Source organism: Oncorhynchus masou, chromosome 5 (genome assembly GCF_036934945.1).
Source record: "Oncorhynchus masou masou isolate Uvic2021 chromosome 5, UVic_Omas_1.1, whole genome shotgun sequence".
NCBI lineage: Eukaryota > Metazoa > Chordata > Actinopteri > Salmoniformes > Salmonidae > Oncorhynchus > Oncorhynchus masou.
This window is the reverse complement of record NC_088216.1, coordinates 32,624,666-32,643,842: the sequence shown is the minus strand read 5'-3', so window position 1 is coordinate 32,643,842 and position 19,177 is coordinate 32,624,666. Positions and strand designations below refer to the sequence as shown.

Genomic DNA, 19,177 nt, shown 5'->3' with positions numbered 1-19,177 from the left:
CCAAGTCTATGTCCAAAAGGCTTCTTAAAAGCTTCTACCCCCAAGCCATAAGACTCCTGAACAGCTCATCAAATGGCTACCTGGACTATTTGCATTGACCCCTCCCTCCCCCTCACTTTACTTTTACCTACATGTACATATTACCTCAAATACCTCAACTAACCTGTGCCCCCGCACATTGACGCTGTATCGGTACCCCCTGTATATAGCCTTGTTACTGTTATTTTATTGTTGCTCTTTAATTATTTGTAAAACTGCATTGTTGGTTAAGGGTTGTAAGTAGCATTTCACTCTGAGGTCTGTTATATTTGGCGCATGTGACAAATAATATTTGATTTGATTTGTTATTTGTACCAATTTGGTCAACCTAGCAAATGTTCCAATTTAATTGCTTAATGTTTTTTCCCATGTTCACTCCACCAGTACAGATTGCAATCTTTGTTATCACCATTTACATGTTTATTTATGCAATTTTTGTCATGCCAGGCACACATCCAGGCTCTATTTTAATGGGCCATTATTAGAGCTGGCAAAGGCGCAGATCAAACAAGCCAAATAAACACCCACAAATCCATTTCAGCAATGCTCGCTTTGTGTCAATTATTTCATCACTTTGAGCTCAATTCAGACTTTGATACTGTGACAGAATAGAATTGCAATAGCATGATGCTGAAATGGCTATTTATCATTTGTTGAAAATCCTGACATTTTGTATATGTCCCCTGAAAGCTGTATGTACAGTTCATGAACTCTGTTCATAGTTCACTTTGATATGGCCATTGTGTGGGTGTGTTTGGTTTTACTATCCTTGTGGAGACCAGAACTCCTCACAAGGATAGTAAAACAAGGAAAATTTGGGACTTTTTGCCATCCTTCCCCAAAAGGAAAAAGGCTATTTTAGGTTTAGGAGTTAGGTTTAGGGTTAGAATTAGGGTTAGGGTTAGAATTAGGGTTAGGGGGTAAGATTAGCGTTAGGAGTTTGGGTCTGGTTTAGGGGTTAGGGTTAGCGGTTAGGTTTAGAGGTTAGTGAAAATAGGATTTTGAGTGGGAGTCAATTGTTTGGTAGTGTGTATGTGTGTAAGAAAGAGAGAGAGTACTGCAGTAATAGCTCATATCATTCATCGTTTGTGTGACCACTGTGCTCAGAACAGGTGTGTCGACCAAAATGTAATAGAATTCCAACATTGTAGCTGGTCCGCACTCAAAAAGGAGATTCAAGGTTTCTTTTTAGTATTACTTTAATTTAGGGGTAGGTAGATGGACAAACGTTTTGGCCTGTTTCATATGCATGTGTATATGTCTGCATCTGAGAGAGAGAGAGAGAGAGAGAGAGAGAGAGAGAGAGTTTAAGTTTTACACATTCAAATTGTCAAATTGTGTATTTGGTGTATTGGGGGAATGGATATTTTATCAAACTGAGGGTGCAAGGGTTAAGTTACAGGGAACCATTATTTTCTCTTATAGACACACCCATCTTTATTACTGACTGTGAAAGAGTAGGACAACCTTGACATTCCCCCACACACGCTGTATGTCGCCTCCGGGAGATGGTCATTTTCCTCTCCATGCGAATAGGAGGAGCCCTCAGTTTTACCCGACTGTGTCACTAACGAAGAGGACAAGCCCAGGTGCTGAGGAGAGGGAAAGAGCGATAGGGGTGGTGTGGTTTCTGCAGGTAAACATAAGTAATCCCGAGCACAGAGAGGCAAGTGCGGAGTTTAGCCCACACCCAGCACGCTTGCGGACACCGTACGGATCCACCTGTGTTGTTGTATCTTCCATTTTCAGCAACCCGCGGGTGGGAAGCAGCCAATGCGCTCTCGACTGTGGACCATGTTCGCAGGTCAGAGGATGCGTAAAAATGCGTAGTAACTGGAATAGCAGGTGCTGGAAGAAGGGCGTCCGACTGTCAACACGTCTAAACTGTGCGCATAGCGCCGAGCGCTGATGTTCAAACCATGGAGAAGCAAGCTCTTGCAACGGCTCTTAGCTTGTCCATGAGCGTTATCTCTTTACTCTTGTTGGTCACTGCTATTTTCACCGACCATTGGTACGAGACAGACACCAGAAGGCATAAGGAGAACTGCGACAAGTATGGGTCGGATTCTAACGACCAGAAAAACAGGGAGATGCCTATATACCACTTGCCTCTTGTGGACAACGGCAACTCCAAACGGAACGTGGCGCTTATGAAGCCGATTCACGTCGGGAGTAGAGAGGAGGAATTACTTGAGAACTGGAGGGCAATACTGGGGATGGGGATTCTTGAGACGGAATGTGGGCGTCCGTTGTTCTCCACATATTCTGGACTCTGGAGAAAATGCTACTTTCAAGGCATGGACCGGGATATCGATAAACTCATATCAAAGGGTAAGTTTTAATGTGCACACTAAAAAGTGGGAGAAAAGAAAACAGTTGTCAAATTTGCTGTCAGTAATCCGTGACTATAGGCAATGACTGTTTGCATCCCTTTAATCGAGGTAGCTCCATCTGCGGTGATGATTCTGCATACGTGCATTGCGTCAAAACAAGGTTTATGACGGCTCATACACAAGGGCTCATGATTATACACGCCCAAACTAATTCCCAGGAACATTAATTGCTATTTCAAACTCATTACCAATGCTTGCTTTAGTAGGCTATTATGATTTCTATAATTGTCGCATCATGATGAGGGTGCTGGGAAATTATAGCCTAATGATTTAGGTTATTAATAGGCTAATTTATGAGTTACATTTTTAAATTTTTTTCCCTCTCATTCTCCCACAGTGGTAATCGTTGTAGACAGGCCTTGGAAATGTTTGTTTATGTTGTTATCCCAGTCAAATTGTCAATAGAGCCATCTATAGGGCTACAAAAGCTAAAGTGTTGATTGACTACACTTAGAAAAAAATATTCCAAAGGGTTATTTGTCTGTAGCCATAGGAGAAGACTTTTTGATTCCAGTTAAACCCTTTTTGGTTCCAGGAAGAACCATTTTGGGTTCCATGTTAAACCCTCTGTGGAAAGGGTTTTACATGGAACCAGAAATGGTTTTACTTGAAAGCAAAAGAGTTCTACCTGGAAGGGACAGCCTAAGAACCCTTTTAGGTTTTAGATATCACCTTTTTTTTAACCCACAAAGAACCCCCTTTGAAGCCATTTTTTATTCTACAGGGAAAAGTGTTCAACATGGAATCCTACAGGGTTCTTAAGAACCTTCTCTATGGAAAAAAGGGATCTAAAAGGTTTATTTGATTGAAAGTGTTCTACCTACAACCATAAAGGGATCTCCTTCAGGGAAACGCCAGAATAAAACATTTTCTATAACTGAATTCATGCCCAATGTGCTGAAGTTCAAGTTCCTACAAAGTCTTTTTAAGGTTGAAACTCAAAAAGTCGATCGGGATGAAATTATAACTTTTCAGCGCGGTGTCCAGTCCATCAAGATTAATGTCGCCCTGATTAAGCCAGCGGTTAAATGTCACCGGAACTCACTTGCCACCTTGCATTTAAAACAGCTGAGGTGTCATGTGAAGGACCTCGAGCTTCAACACCTACCGTTTGATTTCTGTCAATGTGGATTTAATTTGATACCTGCTTCAACCTGTGAAGAATTGTGCCCATACACTCTTAGAAAATAGCATTCCAAAAGTGTTCTTTGCGGAAGGTTAGGGTTCTACCAAGAACCGTTTTGATCAGAAGAACCCTTTTTGGAAGACATGATTCTTTGTAAGGCGAAGGTTTCTAACCTAGAACTTTTAATATCCTAAGAGCCGTTTTTGGAAGAAAGGGTCATTTGATGATTGGAAGGCAAGAAGGATTCTTTGGAAGGCATGAAGGGTTCTACATATACCCATATATACAGTGCATTAGGAAAGTATTCAAACCCCTTGACCTTTAACAAAAAAATTTGTTGCAGCCTTATTTTAAAATGAAAGAGTTTTTTCCCCTCATCAATCTACACACAATACCCCATAACGACAAATCACTCCTGCGTTGTCTTGACTGTGTGCTTAGGGTCGTTGTCTTGTTGGAATATAAACCTTCACCCCAGTCTGAGGTCCTGAGTGCTATGGAGCAGGTTTTCATCAAGGATCTCTCTGTACTTTGCTTTGCTCATTTTTCCCTCGATCCTGACTAGTCTCCCAGTCCCTGCCACTGAAAAACATCCCCACAGCATGATGCTGCCACCACCATGCGTCACCATAGGGACTGTACCAGGTTTCCTCCAGATGTGACGCCTGGCATTCAGGCCAAAGAGTTCAATCTTGGTTTCATCAGACCAGAGAATCTTGTTTCTCATGGTCTGAGAGTCCTTTAGGTGCCTTTTTGGCAAACTTCAAGCGGGCTATCATGTGCCTTTTACTGAGGAGTGGCTTCCATCTGGCCACTCTACCATAAAGGCCTGATTGGTGGAGTGCTGCAGAGATGATTGTCCTTCTGGAAGGTTCTCCCATCTCCAGACAGGAACTCTGGAGCTCTGTCAGAGTGACCATCAGGGTTCTTGGTCACCATGCTGACTAAGGCCCTTCTCCCCCGATTGCTCAGTTTGGCTAGGCGGCCAGCTCTAGGAAGAGTCTTGGTGGTTCCAAACTTCTTCCATTTAAGAATGATGGAGGCCACTGTGTTCTTGGGAACCTTCAATGCTGCAGAATGTTTTTGTGTAACCTTTCCCAGATCTGTGCATCGACACAATCCGGTCTTGGACCTCTACAGACAATCCCTTTAACCTCATGGCTTGGTTTTTGATCTGACATGCACTGTCAACTGCAGGACCTTATATAGACAGGTGTGTAACTTTCCAAATCATGTCCAGTTATTGAATTTACCACAGGTGGGCTTCAGTCAAGTCGTAGATACATCTCAAGGATGGTCAATGGAAACAGGATGCACCTCAGCAAAATTTTGAGTCTCATAGCAAAGGGGCTGAATACTTACACTACCATTCAAAAGTTTGCGGTCACTTAGAAATGTCCTTATTTTTAAAAGAAAAGCAATTTGTTTGTCCATTAAAATAACATCAAATTGATCGGAAATACAGTGTAGACATTGTTAATGCTTTAAATGACTATTGTAGCTGGAAACAGCAGATTTTTTATGTAATATCTATGTAGGCATACAGTGGCCCATTATCAGCAACCATCATTCCTGTGCATTTGTGGGTTCAATTACTGGCTCAAAATGGCCAGAAACAAGTAACTTTCTTCTGAAACTCATCAGTCTATTCTTGTTCTGAGAAATGAAGGCTATTCCATGTGAGATTTTGCCAAGAAAATGAAGATCTCATACAACGCAGTGTACTACTCACCTCACAGAACAGCGCAAACTGGCACTAACCAGAATAGAAAGAGGAGTGGGAGGCCCCAGTGCACAGCTGAGCAAGAGGACAAGTACTTTAGAGTGTCTAGTTTGAGAAACAGACAGCTCACAAGTCCTCAACTGGCAGCTTCATTAAATAGTACCCGCAAAAAAACAGTCTCAATGTCAACAGTGAAGAGGCAACTCCGGGATGCTGGTCGCCTAGGCAGTTTCTCTGTCCAGTGTCTGTGTTCTTTTGCCCATCTTAATATTTTATTTTTACTGGCCAGTCTGAGATATGGATTTTTCTTCGGAGGTGCGATCTAGAACCTAAAAGGGTTTTTCGGCTGTCCCCATAGGAGAAACCTTTGAAGAACCCTTTTTGGTTCCAGGTAGAACCAAAAAGGGAACCCAAAAAGGTTCTACCTGGAACCAAAAAGGGTTCTACACAGGCTCCCGGTGTCCGGTGTGGAGTGTGAAGTCACACACTCTGCTGGTTGGCTACTGCGTAGCAACCTAGTGGTGTCAAAAGCCCTTGTCTGTAAATCTATTGGATATAAGAGCAACGTCAACCTACCAGCATTACAACCAGGAATACGACTTTCTCGAAGCAGATCCTCAGTTTGGACCACCACCCAGGACAATGGATCGGATCCCAGTAGGCAAACCAAAACAACGGCGCCGCAGAAGGGGCAGACGGCGCGGTCTTCTGGTCAGGCTCCGTAGACGGGCACATCGCTTACCGCTCCCGAGTATACTACTCGCCAATGTCCAGTCTCTTGACAACAAGGAAGATGAAATTCGAGCAAGGGTTGCCTTCCAGAGAGACATCAGAGAATGTAACATTCTCTGTTTCACGGAAACATGGCTCACTCGGGATATGTTATCAGAGTCGATACAGCCACCCGGTTTCTTCACGCATCACGCCGACAGAAACAAGCATCTCTCTGGTAAGAAGAAGGGCAGGGGTGTATGCCTTATGATTAACGAGTCGTGGTGTGATCACAACAACATACAAGAACTCAAGTCCTTTTGTTCACCTGACCTAGAATTCCTTACAATCAAATGCCGACCGCATTATCTACCAAGAGAATTCTCTTCGATTATAGTCACAGCCGTGTATATCCCCCACTCCCCCCAAGCAGACACCTCGATGGCCCTGAAATAACTTCATTGGACTCTATGTAAACTGGAAACCATATATCCAGAGGCTGTATTTATTGTAGCTGGGGATTTTATCAAAGCTAATCTGAAAACAAGGCACCCTAAATTTTATCAGCATATCGAATGCGCGACCCGGACTGGCAGCATTCTGGATCATTGCTACTCTAACTACTGTGATGCATACAAAGCCCTCCCTCGCCCTCCTTTCGGGAAATCTGACCACGACTCCATTTTGTTTCTCCCAGCCTACAGACAGAAACTAAAACAGGAAATGCCCGTGCTCAGGTCTGTTCAACGCTGGTTCGAAGTTTGCTTCGATCACAGGGATTGGGATATGTTCCGGATAGCCTCAGACAACAACATTAATGTATACGCTGATTCAGTGAGCAAGTTTATTAGCAAGTGCATCAGTGATGTTGTACCCACGGTGACTGTTAAAACCTTCCCCAACCAGAAACCGTGGATTGATGGCAGCATTCGCGCAAAACTGAAAGCGTGAACCACTGCTTTTAATCATGGCAAGGCAACCAGAAACATGACCGAATACAAACAGTGTAGCTCCTCCCTTCGCAAGGCAATCAAACAAGCTAAGCATCAGTATAGAGACAAAGTAAAGTCGCAATTCAACGGCTCAGACACGAGACGTATGTGGCAGGGTCTACAGTCCAATCAACGGATTACAAAAAGAAAACTAGCCGCGTCGCTGACACCGACGTCTTCCTCCAAGACAAAATAAACAACTTCTTTGCTCGCTTTGAAAACAATTCAGTGCCACTTGACATGGCCCGCTAACAAAACCTGCGGGCTCTCCTTCACTGCGGCCAGCGTGAGTAAAACATTTAAACGTGTTAACCCTTGCAAGGCTGCCGGCCCAGACAGCATCCCTAGCCGCGTCCTCAGAGCATGTGCAGACCAGCTGGGTGATGTGTTTACGGACATATTCAATCAATCCCTATCCCAGGCTGCTGTTCCCACATGCTTCAAGAGGGCCACCATTTTTCCTGTTTGTAAGAAAACTAAGGTAACTGAGCTACACGACTATCGCCGCGTAGCACTCACTTCTGTCATCATGAAGTGCTTTGAGAGACTAGTCAATGATCATATCACCTCCACCCTACCTGACACCCTAGACCCACTCCAATTTGCTTACCGCCCCAATATGTCCAAAGATGACGCAATTGCAATCACACTGCACACTGCCCTAACCCATCTGGACAAGAGGAATACCTATGTAAGAATGCTGTTCATCGATTAGAGCTCAGCATTTAACACCATAGTTCCCTCCAAACTCGTCATTAACTTCTTGGTGACAGGGGGCAGTATTTTCAGGTCCGTATGAAATGCATGCACAAATTCAACTGCCTGCTACTCATCCCCAGAAGATAAGATATGCATATTATTAGTATATTTGGATAGAAAACACTCTGAAGTTTCTAAAACTGTTTGAATCATGTCTGTGAGTATAACAGAACTTATTTAGCAGACGAAACCCTGAGGACAAACCATTCTGATTTTTTTAAGGTCACTCTCTTTTCAATGGCTTTTCATTGGGAATCCAGATTTCTAAGTGACCTTCTTGCAGTTCCTATCACTTCCACTGGATGTCAACAGTCTTTAGAAATGGGTTGAGGTTATTCCTTTGAATAATGAACAAGTACGGCCGTCTTGAACGAGGGTCACTTGAAGTGTACTGTTAGATAGAGGCGTGTGACCAGAAAGCATGCTTCAGTTTGTTTTCTTCCTGTATTGAACACATATCATCCCATCTTCAATTGTATCGATTATTTACGTTGAAAAAATACCTAAGTTGTATTACAAATGTAGTTTGAAATGTTTTGGCAAAGTTTACAGGTAACTTTTGAGATATTTTGTAGTCACGTTGAGCAAGTTAGAACCAGTGTTTTTCTGGATCAAACACACCAAATAAATGGACATTTTGGATATATATCGACGGAATTAATCAAATAAAAGGACCATTTGTGATGTTTCTGGGACATATTGGAGTACCAACAAAAGAAGCTTGTCAAAGGTAAGGCATCAATTCTATTTTTTTTCTATGTTTTGTGTCGCGCCTGCAGGGTTGAAATATGGTTTCTATCTTTGTTTACAGAGGTGCTACCCTCAGATAATAGCATTGCTTGCTTTCGCCGAAAAGCCTTTTTGAAATCTGACATGTTGGCTGGATTCACAACAAGTGTAGCTTTAATTTTCTATCTTGCATGTGTGATTTAATGTAAGTTTTTGATTTTTATAGTAATTTATTTGAATTTGGCGCTCTGCATTTCCCCTGGCTTTTGGCCAGGTGGGCGTCCCACATATCCCAGAGAAGTTAAGCTCGAAACCCTGGGTCTCGACCCCGCCCTGTGCAACTGGGTCCTGGACTTTCTGATGGACCGCCCACAGGTGGTGAGGGTAGGAAACAACATCTCCACCCCGCTGATCCTCAACATTGGGGCCCCACAAGGGTGCGTTCTCAGCCTTCTCCAGTACTCCCTGTTCACCCATGACTGCATGGCCATGCACGCCTCTACAGTGGTAGGCTTGATTACCAACAACGATGAGATGGCCTACAGGGAGGAGTTAAGGGCCCTCGGAGTGTGGTGTCAGGAAAATAACCTCACACTCAATGTCAACAAAACAAAGGAGATGATCATGGACTTCAGGACACAGCAGAGAACCCCCCCTATCCACATCGACGGGACAGTAGTGGAGAAGGTGGAAAGTTTTAAGTTCCTTGGCGTAAATGGTCCACCCACACAGACAGCGTGGTGAAGAAGGCGCAACAGCGCCTCTCCAACCTCAGGAGGCTGAATACATTTGGCATGTCACCGAAACCACTCACAAACCTTTACAGATCCACAATCGAGAGCATCCTGTCGGGCTGTATCACCGCCTGGTACGGCAACTGCTCTGCCCACAACCATATGGCTCTCTAGAGGGTAATGAGGTCTGCACAACGCATCACCGGGGGCAAACTACCTGCCCTCCAGGACACCTACAGCACCCAATGTCACAGGATGGCCAAAAAGATCATCAAGGACAACAATCACCCGAGCCACTGCCTGTTCACCCTCGCTATCATCCAGAAGGCGAGGTTTGTACAGGTGCATCAAAGCTGGGACCAAGTGACATACTGACTCAAATCTCTAGCCACTTTAATAATGAAACAATTAGATGTAATAAGTGTATCACTAGTCACTTTAAACAATGCCACTTTATATAATATTTACATATGCTACATTACTCATCTCATATGTATATACTGTATTTTATACCATCTACCGCATGGCCATCACTCATCTATATATTTATATGTACATATTCTTATTCATTCCTTTACACTTGTGTGTATAAGGTAGTTGTTGTGAAATTGATAGATTACTCATTACTGCACGGTCGGAACTAGAAGCACAAGCATTTCGCTACACTCGCATTAACATCTGCTAACCATGTGTATGTGAGCAATACAATTTGATTTCATTTGACAAACCGAGAAATTTAATTAAATATGGATCCGTTCTACATTTGTTGTCACACAGGACCACGTGCTGACACAGACCAATTACGGCTAGAAGGCTACGAGGAGGCTCCCAGTTGACTCGCTCAGGCAGGATGAAAACGACTACATCGACCATGATCCTTTGCTAGTTACGGCCACTTTCACCATGATCCTCAGCAATTTTTGGGGGGGGCCATTCAGCACCATTCAGCAATATGGCAAGCTTAAAATTAAAATACTTCCGAATTCATGTGGCAATCGGGAGTTTTCCATAGGAATACGTGGATGACGTCAGCGCTATCACTATCTACTGATTTTAATGTCTATGGTTCTTTCCTGGAACCAAAAAGGGTGCTCCTATGGGGACCATCGAAGAACACTTTTGGAACCCTTTTTTCTAAGAGTGTATAGGGAATAGGGTGCCATGTGGGACACAACCATGGACTTCGAGCAGAGCTACTCATATCTATGCAAAGGCACGGAGTGTTGGCTAGTGTAAGTAAACACACAACCTCCCAACTCTCTGAGCGTGAGATGCAGATATTCAGTTCGCAGCCTCACAGGCCTCACGCTCACAGTGAGAGATCAAACACAGGTGTGAGCTCTCACTTCAAAGTGCCCGCTCAATATGCACATGTTGATGTTTCATAATTTCTACCAAGTATGAAATGGTTGCGGTTCCCATGCATTATGTAGATGTGGACCACAAGACTGATCTACAATGATTCCTATGATATGTCTTTTGAATGTGTGTAAAGATTTTGAATAAAAAGTGTTTTAAAGAGCATCAGCGATTCATTTGATGGGAAACTGTTTAGATTATGTCCCACCACTTCCAGTTGTGGGAGCTCAGCCGGAAATAAGGACAGGAGTTCAAAGAGTCTTTCTCACCAGCAACATAGGACTCATGGGTCGTCTACGAGTGCGCTGAGAGTCGGGAAGCAAGTTCAGGGAGTGTTTTAATAAAATAAAATAAACATAATACAAAACTAGAAACACTAACAGCACACAGACATGAAACTGAAACAAAAACAATGATGCCTGGGGAAGGAACCAAAGGGAGTGACATATACAGGGAAGGTAATCAGGGAAGTGATGGAGTCCAGGTGAGTCTGATGACGCACAGGTGCGTGTAACGATGGTGACAAGTGTGCGCCATAACGAAAAAATGACGATCCCGGGGATCAGGAGCAGACCGGTCACCTCTGCTGAAGTGCAGGAAACCAGTCAGTCCGGTTGAGAAGCGGAAGCAGGGCAATCTAGAGCGCCGGAGAGAGCATATGTGAAGGTACCCCTTCCCTGACAGACCGGCTGAGGCAGGGGAGACTGGCTATCTGGCTGAGGCATGAGAGCCTGATGAGCCGGTGGAAGCAGGGGAGCCTGGCGATCTGGCTGAGGCATGAGAGCCTGACGACCCGGCGGAGGCAGGGGAGGCCTGTAGCGGCTCCCAGACCCAACGTCATTCCCACCAAACAAAATAAAAACACTCCCTGATACTTCCCTCAGGTGAGGCGTCATTCTGCAACGATGTGCGCTGGGAGTCGGGAAGCAAGTTCAGGGAGTGAGTGTTTTAATAAATAAACATAATAATAAACAACGCACAGACTAAACACTGGAACAGAAACAATGATGCCTGGGGAAGGAACCAAAGGGAGTGACATATACAGGGAAGGTAATCAGGGAAGTGATGGAGTCCAGGTGAGTCTGATGACGCGCAGGTGCGTGTAACAATGGTGACAGGTGATCGCCACAACGAGCAGCCTGGTGACCTAGAGGCCGGAGAGGGAGCACAGGTGACAACTGTACTCTCATATAAGAAAGAGACAACATTTTACTGTAGCTCACCTTTAGAGACACTGTGACATCAGCAAAGGTAACTTTGTAACACTTTATAGGCAGCCTTTATAAAGATACCTTTTCTAAACGGCTTATAACAGTTATTTAATCATTTGTAAATGCATTATAAACAAATTAAAAAGGGTACCTTATAAAGTGTTACTGAGAACCCACTATGTAAAACTGTCTAAACCTGTCCAGTTTGGAAAGATAACAAAATAGGCAACAGCACAGGCCAAGTTAAATTAATTTGTCCTGCATATAGTTACTATACCAATTCAACTCTACAGTATACCTAGGCCTGCCATGCGCGTAAGGGAAACTGGACAACCCATTGGTTGCTTCAAAGCCAAGTAAGTGTCACAGTGTTTACTATTTTCAAACCAAGTTAGCCATTGCATGGAAATACAAGAGCTCAAATGTCACAGTTTGAGGCAGTTGATGATGGTAAAGAGAAATATTGAGTATTGCCCTTTACAATGTGACCTGACACATCAATTTTATAACACTGTTATAAGCATTCTCTGTATAATATGCAATGCCTGGTTTATGACACAAAAGGATCCAACCCTTTTTTCAATTTTCACCAAAAATTACATACCCAAATCTAACTGCCTGTAGCTCAGGACCTGAAGCAAGGATATTCAAATTCTTGATATAATTAAAAAGAGAACACTTTGAAGTTTGTGGAAATGTGAAAATAATGTTGGAAAATGTAACACATTAGACCTGGTAAAAGATACGGCCATAATGTATTATTCCAGCCCTGGCACAATTTCGATTTTGGCTTCTAGATGGCAGCATATGTGCAAAGTTTTAGACAGATCCAATGAACCATTGCTTATCTGTTCAAAATGTTGTATAAAGACTGCCCAAATGTGCCTAATTGGTTTATTAATACATTTTCAAGTTCATAATTGTGCACTCTCGTCAAACAATAGCATGGTATTTGTTCACTGTAATAGCTACTGTAAATTGGACAGTGCAGTTAGATTAACAAGAATTTAAGCTTTCTTCACATATCAGATATGTCTATGTCCCAGGATTTTTTTTGTTACTTACAACCTCATGCTAATTACGTTAGCCTATGTTAGCTCAACCATCCCGAGGGGGGGACACCGATCCCATCGAGGTTAACGATCGCTGACATAAAGCTGTTATGAGATTAAATTTAAATGAAACTTTTATACAGTATATGATTATAAACCATTATAATATGGCATTATGCCATATACATCTTATGGTAACTTCAAGTAAAGACCTGTAAGTAGGGCAACGATTTTACATAACAAAAGTCATACGTGCTAATGTTAAAACGTAGACCTTTTTAGTAATCCATTCTCTCTACAGGTATTGCGGACCGATGCACAACTGTCAAGTACCATTTCTCTCAGCCTATTCGGCTTCGAAACATCCCGCTCAACCTGACGAGAACCATTCAGCAAGATGAATGGCATCTCTTACGTATGTATTGCAGTCCTAGAACCATCAGCAATAAAACCGCTAGCATGGCTAGCTGTTTTTTATAGAGAGAAATAGTAATGGTGTCTTTTCTTAGGAACTAAAGGAGGCTAACTGCAACATGGCTCATTGGCCAAAGTCTATGGGGAACCTATGGGGAACTGTAAGAGATCTTATACATTTCATTCTATGAGATAATCTTCCTCAGCTAACGTCACTCTGTGAATTTTGAAGCATTTATGTAATCAAAACAAGCACATATAGCACATAAATACTTTAGAATTCATAATGGTCATGTAAACTGACTGATATTATCTCATAGAACAAAACATATAAGATCTCCTAAGCATGTGTTTACTTCAGATCTTATTTTCAGAGTTTATCCTATAATCCCATTCTTTCCCCATTCATATCCTCCATAGCAATGTGTCAGGATTTGGCCAGGGTTGTTCCGTGTTTTTGTCAGTAGATGTCCCCATTGTGCTTTTTGTCCCTGTGTTTTTCCCTTGATCCCCATTATTGTTTGCACCTGTGTCTCGTTTCCCCTGATTGTATTTAAACCCTTTGTTTCCCTCAGTTCTGTGCTCTGTGTTTGTATGTTGGCACCCTGCCCTAGTGTTCTGTGTGCTCTTGTCGATTCCGGGTGAAGTTCTTGTAGTATTCTGTTTTTTGTTTTTGTTTAGTTTTAGTGAGTTTCTTTTTTGTTTTTTTTTGTGTTTTACCTACCACCTTTTGGATTTGCCATTTTTTATTTTAGGAGTTTTTCTTTATTAAATACACCGTCTTAAGTACTGCTGTGTCTGCCTCATCTTCTGGGTTCTGCTGTCTATTCGTGGCTCAGTTGGTTAAGTGACTGTTTCTCACTCCGGAGACCCAGGTTCGAAACTGGGTCCTGACAGCAATGCCCAACGAACCAGAGGTAGAAAATGATAGCTCATTTCCGGTTTGGTCTGAGCCAAAAGTCTCTTGAACAATGGTTAGATGGTCTTTGTGTGGTGTGAAAAGTTTGATTCCAGGTGCCCTACAACTGATCTTTGTCGGTGTCTGCGGTGGGATAGTCTGACATCTGTCATGCGTAGTGTTAGGGTCCTTTAAGATGAGCTTTTCCAGATAGTGGTTGGTGCAAAAAAAACATAGCGACCCTAACTTTCATCTTACGGATTTGGGGCAAATTTCTACCACCATCTTTGCTCAAACAATATTATTGTATCCCTACCCATATTATCTCCATTATTTATTGGGGAAATGTTTTACTGTTACTTGCTCTTCCCATCCCTTGTATTATGTTTTTTTTTGTATAAATAATTACATGTTTTGTATGTGTGTTTTTTAAGTCTGTTTTTCAGTGCTTCGTACAGTACTGTAGACTAAAGGTTCTGAATATGTCTGTTGTGTCTAGGTTTAATAATGAAATAACAGTGGAAGTCCAAATCCCAGTGCCCCATATTCATTTGCCTTCATGCTGTGGAACCTTTAGAACCTTCAGACAACCATAGTGATCTCTTCAGATAACCATGATCTGTAATAAAGCTAATACTGTACCCACATGCTGAATATGTTAAGCTAACCTTTCGAAGCTAGCATTCCTACTCCAGTGTCCGACCCCTGATGATCGGATTACTACATGGTTATAGAAAATGTTCACATTGAGGAAGTAAATGTCAGCTTGTAAAAGAAAAACATATGAACTCCACACAGTCTTATTATTACAGCGCAAATAGTCTGAGGAAGAACATTCATCAAAGTCAAAATGTTATTGGTTTTCTTTGTCTGCCCGCCACCTTTAGACAGTGTTTGCATCCGAAATGGCACCCTATTCCCTATTAAGTGCACTACTTTTGCGTGCACAGTTGTTCCCTATTAAGTGCATAGGGTGTTATTTGGGACGTTACCAGTGTTTTTCCTGTTAGGGTTTGGTCCTGTGTTAGGAAACTGCAACTCGATCTGACAAATGTATGAGATGCAGAGTAGGCCTACATTTGGGGGGGAGGGGGGGGGGTATACTGTCGGATATGTGATTTATGATCAATGTGTCATAATGTTGCTACATATCCCGCTATAACACTGTTGTGTGTTGAGTGACATAATGCTTGCGTGTACTGAAAAACAAGGCACAATGCTGTCACGATGCATTAAGGAAATCATTAAAATTCACCTATTTTTAACAGTCGTTGCTGGCCATTTTACGTTATGACAGGCGTCATGTCATTCTTATGACAGGGTTGTAACAAATGTAGGACAGGGGAGACGAAATGCAAAGTATTACCTAATAAAAATAAATGTTTCCCGTGGTTGTTTGGAGACTGTTGAGGGGTAGTATGAGCGGGTTTACTAGGGGGTGGTTGTCATGGAAATGTTGGTTTGTGCGTGTGTGCTAATGTTTTCACTTGTGTGTGTGTACGCTTTGTGTTTGTCTGTGTGTGTGTGCTTATGTGTTCACTTTTGTGTATGCTGGTGTCTGTATCTTTGTGTACTTGCTTGTGTGTATGTGCTATGTTTATATGTGTGTGTGTGTGTGTGTGTGTCTCAGATCTGCGGCGAATCACGGCAGGGTTCCTTGGGATGGCGGCCGCCGTTTTGCTGTGTGGCAGCATTGTGGCCACAGTGGGCTTCTTTTGGGAGGAGAGCCTCACCCAGCACGTCTCCGGCCTGCTCTTCCTCATGGCAGGTACAAAGCCTGCCAACTACCAACACCCTACCTCTCCTATGTGTGTGTGTGTGTGTTAGAGAGAGATATAGAGAAAGAGACAGTGATATAGAGAGAGTGTGTGCTTCTCTTTCCCTTTCATTGTTGGTTTCAACTTTTGTCTCTCTGTGCCTCTTTTACAACAGCTCTATACCTCTATCTTTAGTTTTCTCCCCCTTTGTCTCTATCTCGCTCTCTCTCTCGCTCGCTCTCTCCCTCTCCCTCTCTTTGTCTCGTCCAAATCTTCCTCACAACTGTTCATCAAACACATACAGTAAAGGCTATTTTTTTTAGCAGAATTTGTAAATGCCTAATGGATACAGATGCATTCGTAAAACCTTACAGACAGGTGTTAATATGCATAATAAAACATGCCATAACCATTCATAATAGCTAATCGCTACAAACAGGAGACTACTTCAATGGTTGTAGGCAAACATTCCTTTAACATATTTATAACATTACACAATAGGGCGGCTCATTTTTCATTTCAGTTGAGTTTTAGATTTCCTTACAACTTGTGTTTTTTTGTTTATTTATTGATGTTATACTCATGAATTGTCATGCCATGCAGATCGTTATTAAAGTGGCAATTCGGGATTGGTACATTCATTTTTAGACGTTTTAATGAATCATATATAGCCATTGATTCTTGAAGAATATAACTTATAAATGTCTCATGATCTTACTTCAACTGTCTAGCCTGTCCTTTGTTGTTATTTGAATCCTGTATGACCTCTTTGATAAAAATCTTGGAGCTAAAAATGTGTCCCCTCCAGGGATATTCTGCACCATCTCCTTGTGCACCTACGCCGCCAGTGTCTCCTACGACCTCTCCCGGAACCCACCCTTCATCTATGGACTGCCCGGCGACGTGGACCATGGTTACGGCTGGTCCATCTTCTGCGCCTGGGTCAGCCTGGGACTTACCGTGGCATCGGGCTGCCTCTGCACCACCTACCCCTTCTTCAGCCAAACCAAGGCCCTGCACTCCAAAACCGCCCGGGAGTCCTCGGTATGAGCGTTATGAGCAGTGTGAGAGAATTGTGCGCCCCCTGTAGATTTGGAGGATGAATTGTTGGTGTGGACATTTTGTTGCTGACTGAAGACTAATATAAGAGGAGATGTTTTATTTGTACGAAACCAGAGATGAAACAATAGTTTCCACAGTAAGATATGGGAATCTTTTTGGTCTTTTTTGTAGACTCTCGACATCCTTTATCGAGGTGTTATGGAAGGTGCAGCTGTTATGATGTGTTATGTGTGTGTTTGTATGTGCACACAGGCAAACTCACACATACATATGGACCTACACATGTGTACACAAGCACACACACAGTCTCTCTCTCTCTCTCTGTCTCTCTCTCTCTCCAAGATATGGAGAACAATATGAGAGTGAATAACATGAAACGATGCAAATACCCACACAGGCATACCACACACATAAAACATGTGTGTATATATTAGCATATATACGAAAAAGGCAGAATTCTTATGGGTGGTTTGGTAAGATTGAATCAAATGGACATTGTATAAAACTACTAGTATCACTTTAAAAGCAAGAACCCTCCTTTTTTTCAGATGTAAGTGATATATTTTCTAAACTCTTAAGTACAAAACTCTAAACTGATAGCATGTGTAATGCCCCCTATCTTATGTTCAGAACCTTTGATTGTGCATTCATTGGAGTTTCACATCTTTGTTTTCCATTAAATACCATGAGCACATTTTGGTTAGTCACCAATACATCAGATAATGATCGGCTCACCATGTAGTCATTTTAACTACTATTTTCAGTTGTTGTTCTTTTCAATCACTTTCGTGCAATTTTCACTAGTATGTGGTACATTTTCACGACAAGCACAAAAATCAAAACAGATCATCACAATCGTCCCTGTTTCAAAACTCACATTTGCAATTGACTGAGAAAAACAAACAAAAAAAGTCACATGTTCACTGCACCAAATCACTTTTTGGGGGGGTTACATAATCAATCTAAGTGTCTGCTTTTCAAAATGCAATATTCACTTTACTTTTGATATGAGTTTATTGTCATTTGTTAACAATGCAATTATCTATCACTTAATCAAACTGCTCAAAACTGATAACTACTGAGCCACAAGTATGTACCGCCTAGTTAACGTATATAGTTTGATAACTGTTGAACATTGACAATGTCTATATTTCTTTTACCTAAATGTAGCAATTTGACATCTATTTATGTTGGAAGGTAAAAGCATATGGATGTGCCTGTAAATACTACATCATCATTCTCCATCAGCCAGTGTGCTCCAATAGGACAAAGGGGAAATAATCCCTATGTGCTACAATTTGGGATTATAGTGTCGTGCACACTGCTGAAATACCTGGGTTGTGCACTGCTGATACACATTTCAAAACTGTTCTTTTTGAAGTGCTGAATAGAAAGAATACTAGATGGTAAATATATATTTTCCATACAGTATTTGACTCTAACTTGACATACCATTTTTTAAACAATTTGTGTCCAATGGCAGGTTGTGAGCACGTTGAGAAATATGTCAGTTTAACGGTTTCATAATCCGTATACAGCACACGTGTAGGACAAATCATCAGAAATAGTATTGTAAAGCAGTTGGCTGCTGTAAAAACATAGTACGGGTGTTGTGTGCTATTTCTGCCGCATGCAACATTGTGAAAGATCACCCTTTTCTTCGTGACTTGTCAACTAATACAGTATCGCCTGTCGCTCTGCTTGAAATTCGTCAGCGTACAATGTACAAATGAAATTCAGATGATGAGTAAAATATATTATTATACACAATACAGGTATTTGAACAATACACTATCATTTCAAATTGTAGCACACAGTGACTCTTTCCATTTTGTCCTATTGGAGCACACTGACTGATGGAGAATGATGTGCTATTTACAGTCACATCCATATAGGATTTGGATTTACCTTACAACATAAATTGATGTCAAACTGATACATTTATGAGGTAAAAAATATAGAAATGTACAGTGTTCAGCAGTTATTGAACTGTATACGTAAAGTAGGCATTACATCATTTTGGTTCAGTAGTTATCAGTTTTGAGCAGATTTATTAAGTGATAGATAATTGTATTCTTAACAAATTATCAGAAAATCATATTAAAAAATTACATTTACATTTACATTTAAGTCATTTAGCAGACACTCTTATCCAGAGCGACTTACAAATTGGTGAATTCACCTTCTGACATCAGTGGAACAGCCACTTTACAATAGT

General features: G+C 41.9%; 1 protein-coding gene across 1 annotated transcript; it reads left to right on the top strand.

Moving 5' to 3' along the window:
- The first annotated feature begins 1,531 nt into the window (after positions 1-1,531).
- Positions 1,532-17,737, top strand: tmem178a (transmembrane protein 178a). Its single transcript, XM_064955171.1, has 4 exons — positions 1,532-2,370; positions 13,130-13,243; positions 15,771-15,908; positions 16,706-17,737. Exons 1-4 carry the CDS (start codon positions 1,959-1,961, stop codon positions 16,945-16,947), a joined length of 906 nt encoding a protein of 301 aa, XP_064811243.1. The 5' UTR covers positions 1,532-1,958; the 3' UTR covers positions 16,948-17,737.
- Positions 17,738-19,177: the final 1,440 nt, after the last annotated feature.

What these genes read in the sequence shown, in the direction of transcription:
- tmem178a (XM_064955171.1), top strand. Translation starts at nt 1,959, where the DNA reads ATGGAGAAGCAAGCTCTTGCAACGGCTCTTAGCTTGTCCATGAGCGTT. An exon ending in CGATAAACTCATATCAAAGG is followed by an intron (nt 2,371 to 13,129) that starts GTAAGTTTTAAT and finishes TTCTCTCTACAG; the next exon opens with GTATTGCGGACCGATGCACA. An exon ending in AGATGAATGGCATCTCTTAC is followed by an intron (nt 13,244 to 15,770) that starts GTATGTATTGCA and finishes TGTGTGTCTCAG; the next exon opens with ATCTGCGGCGAATCACGGCA.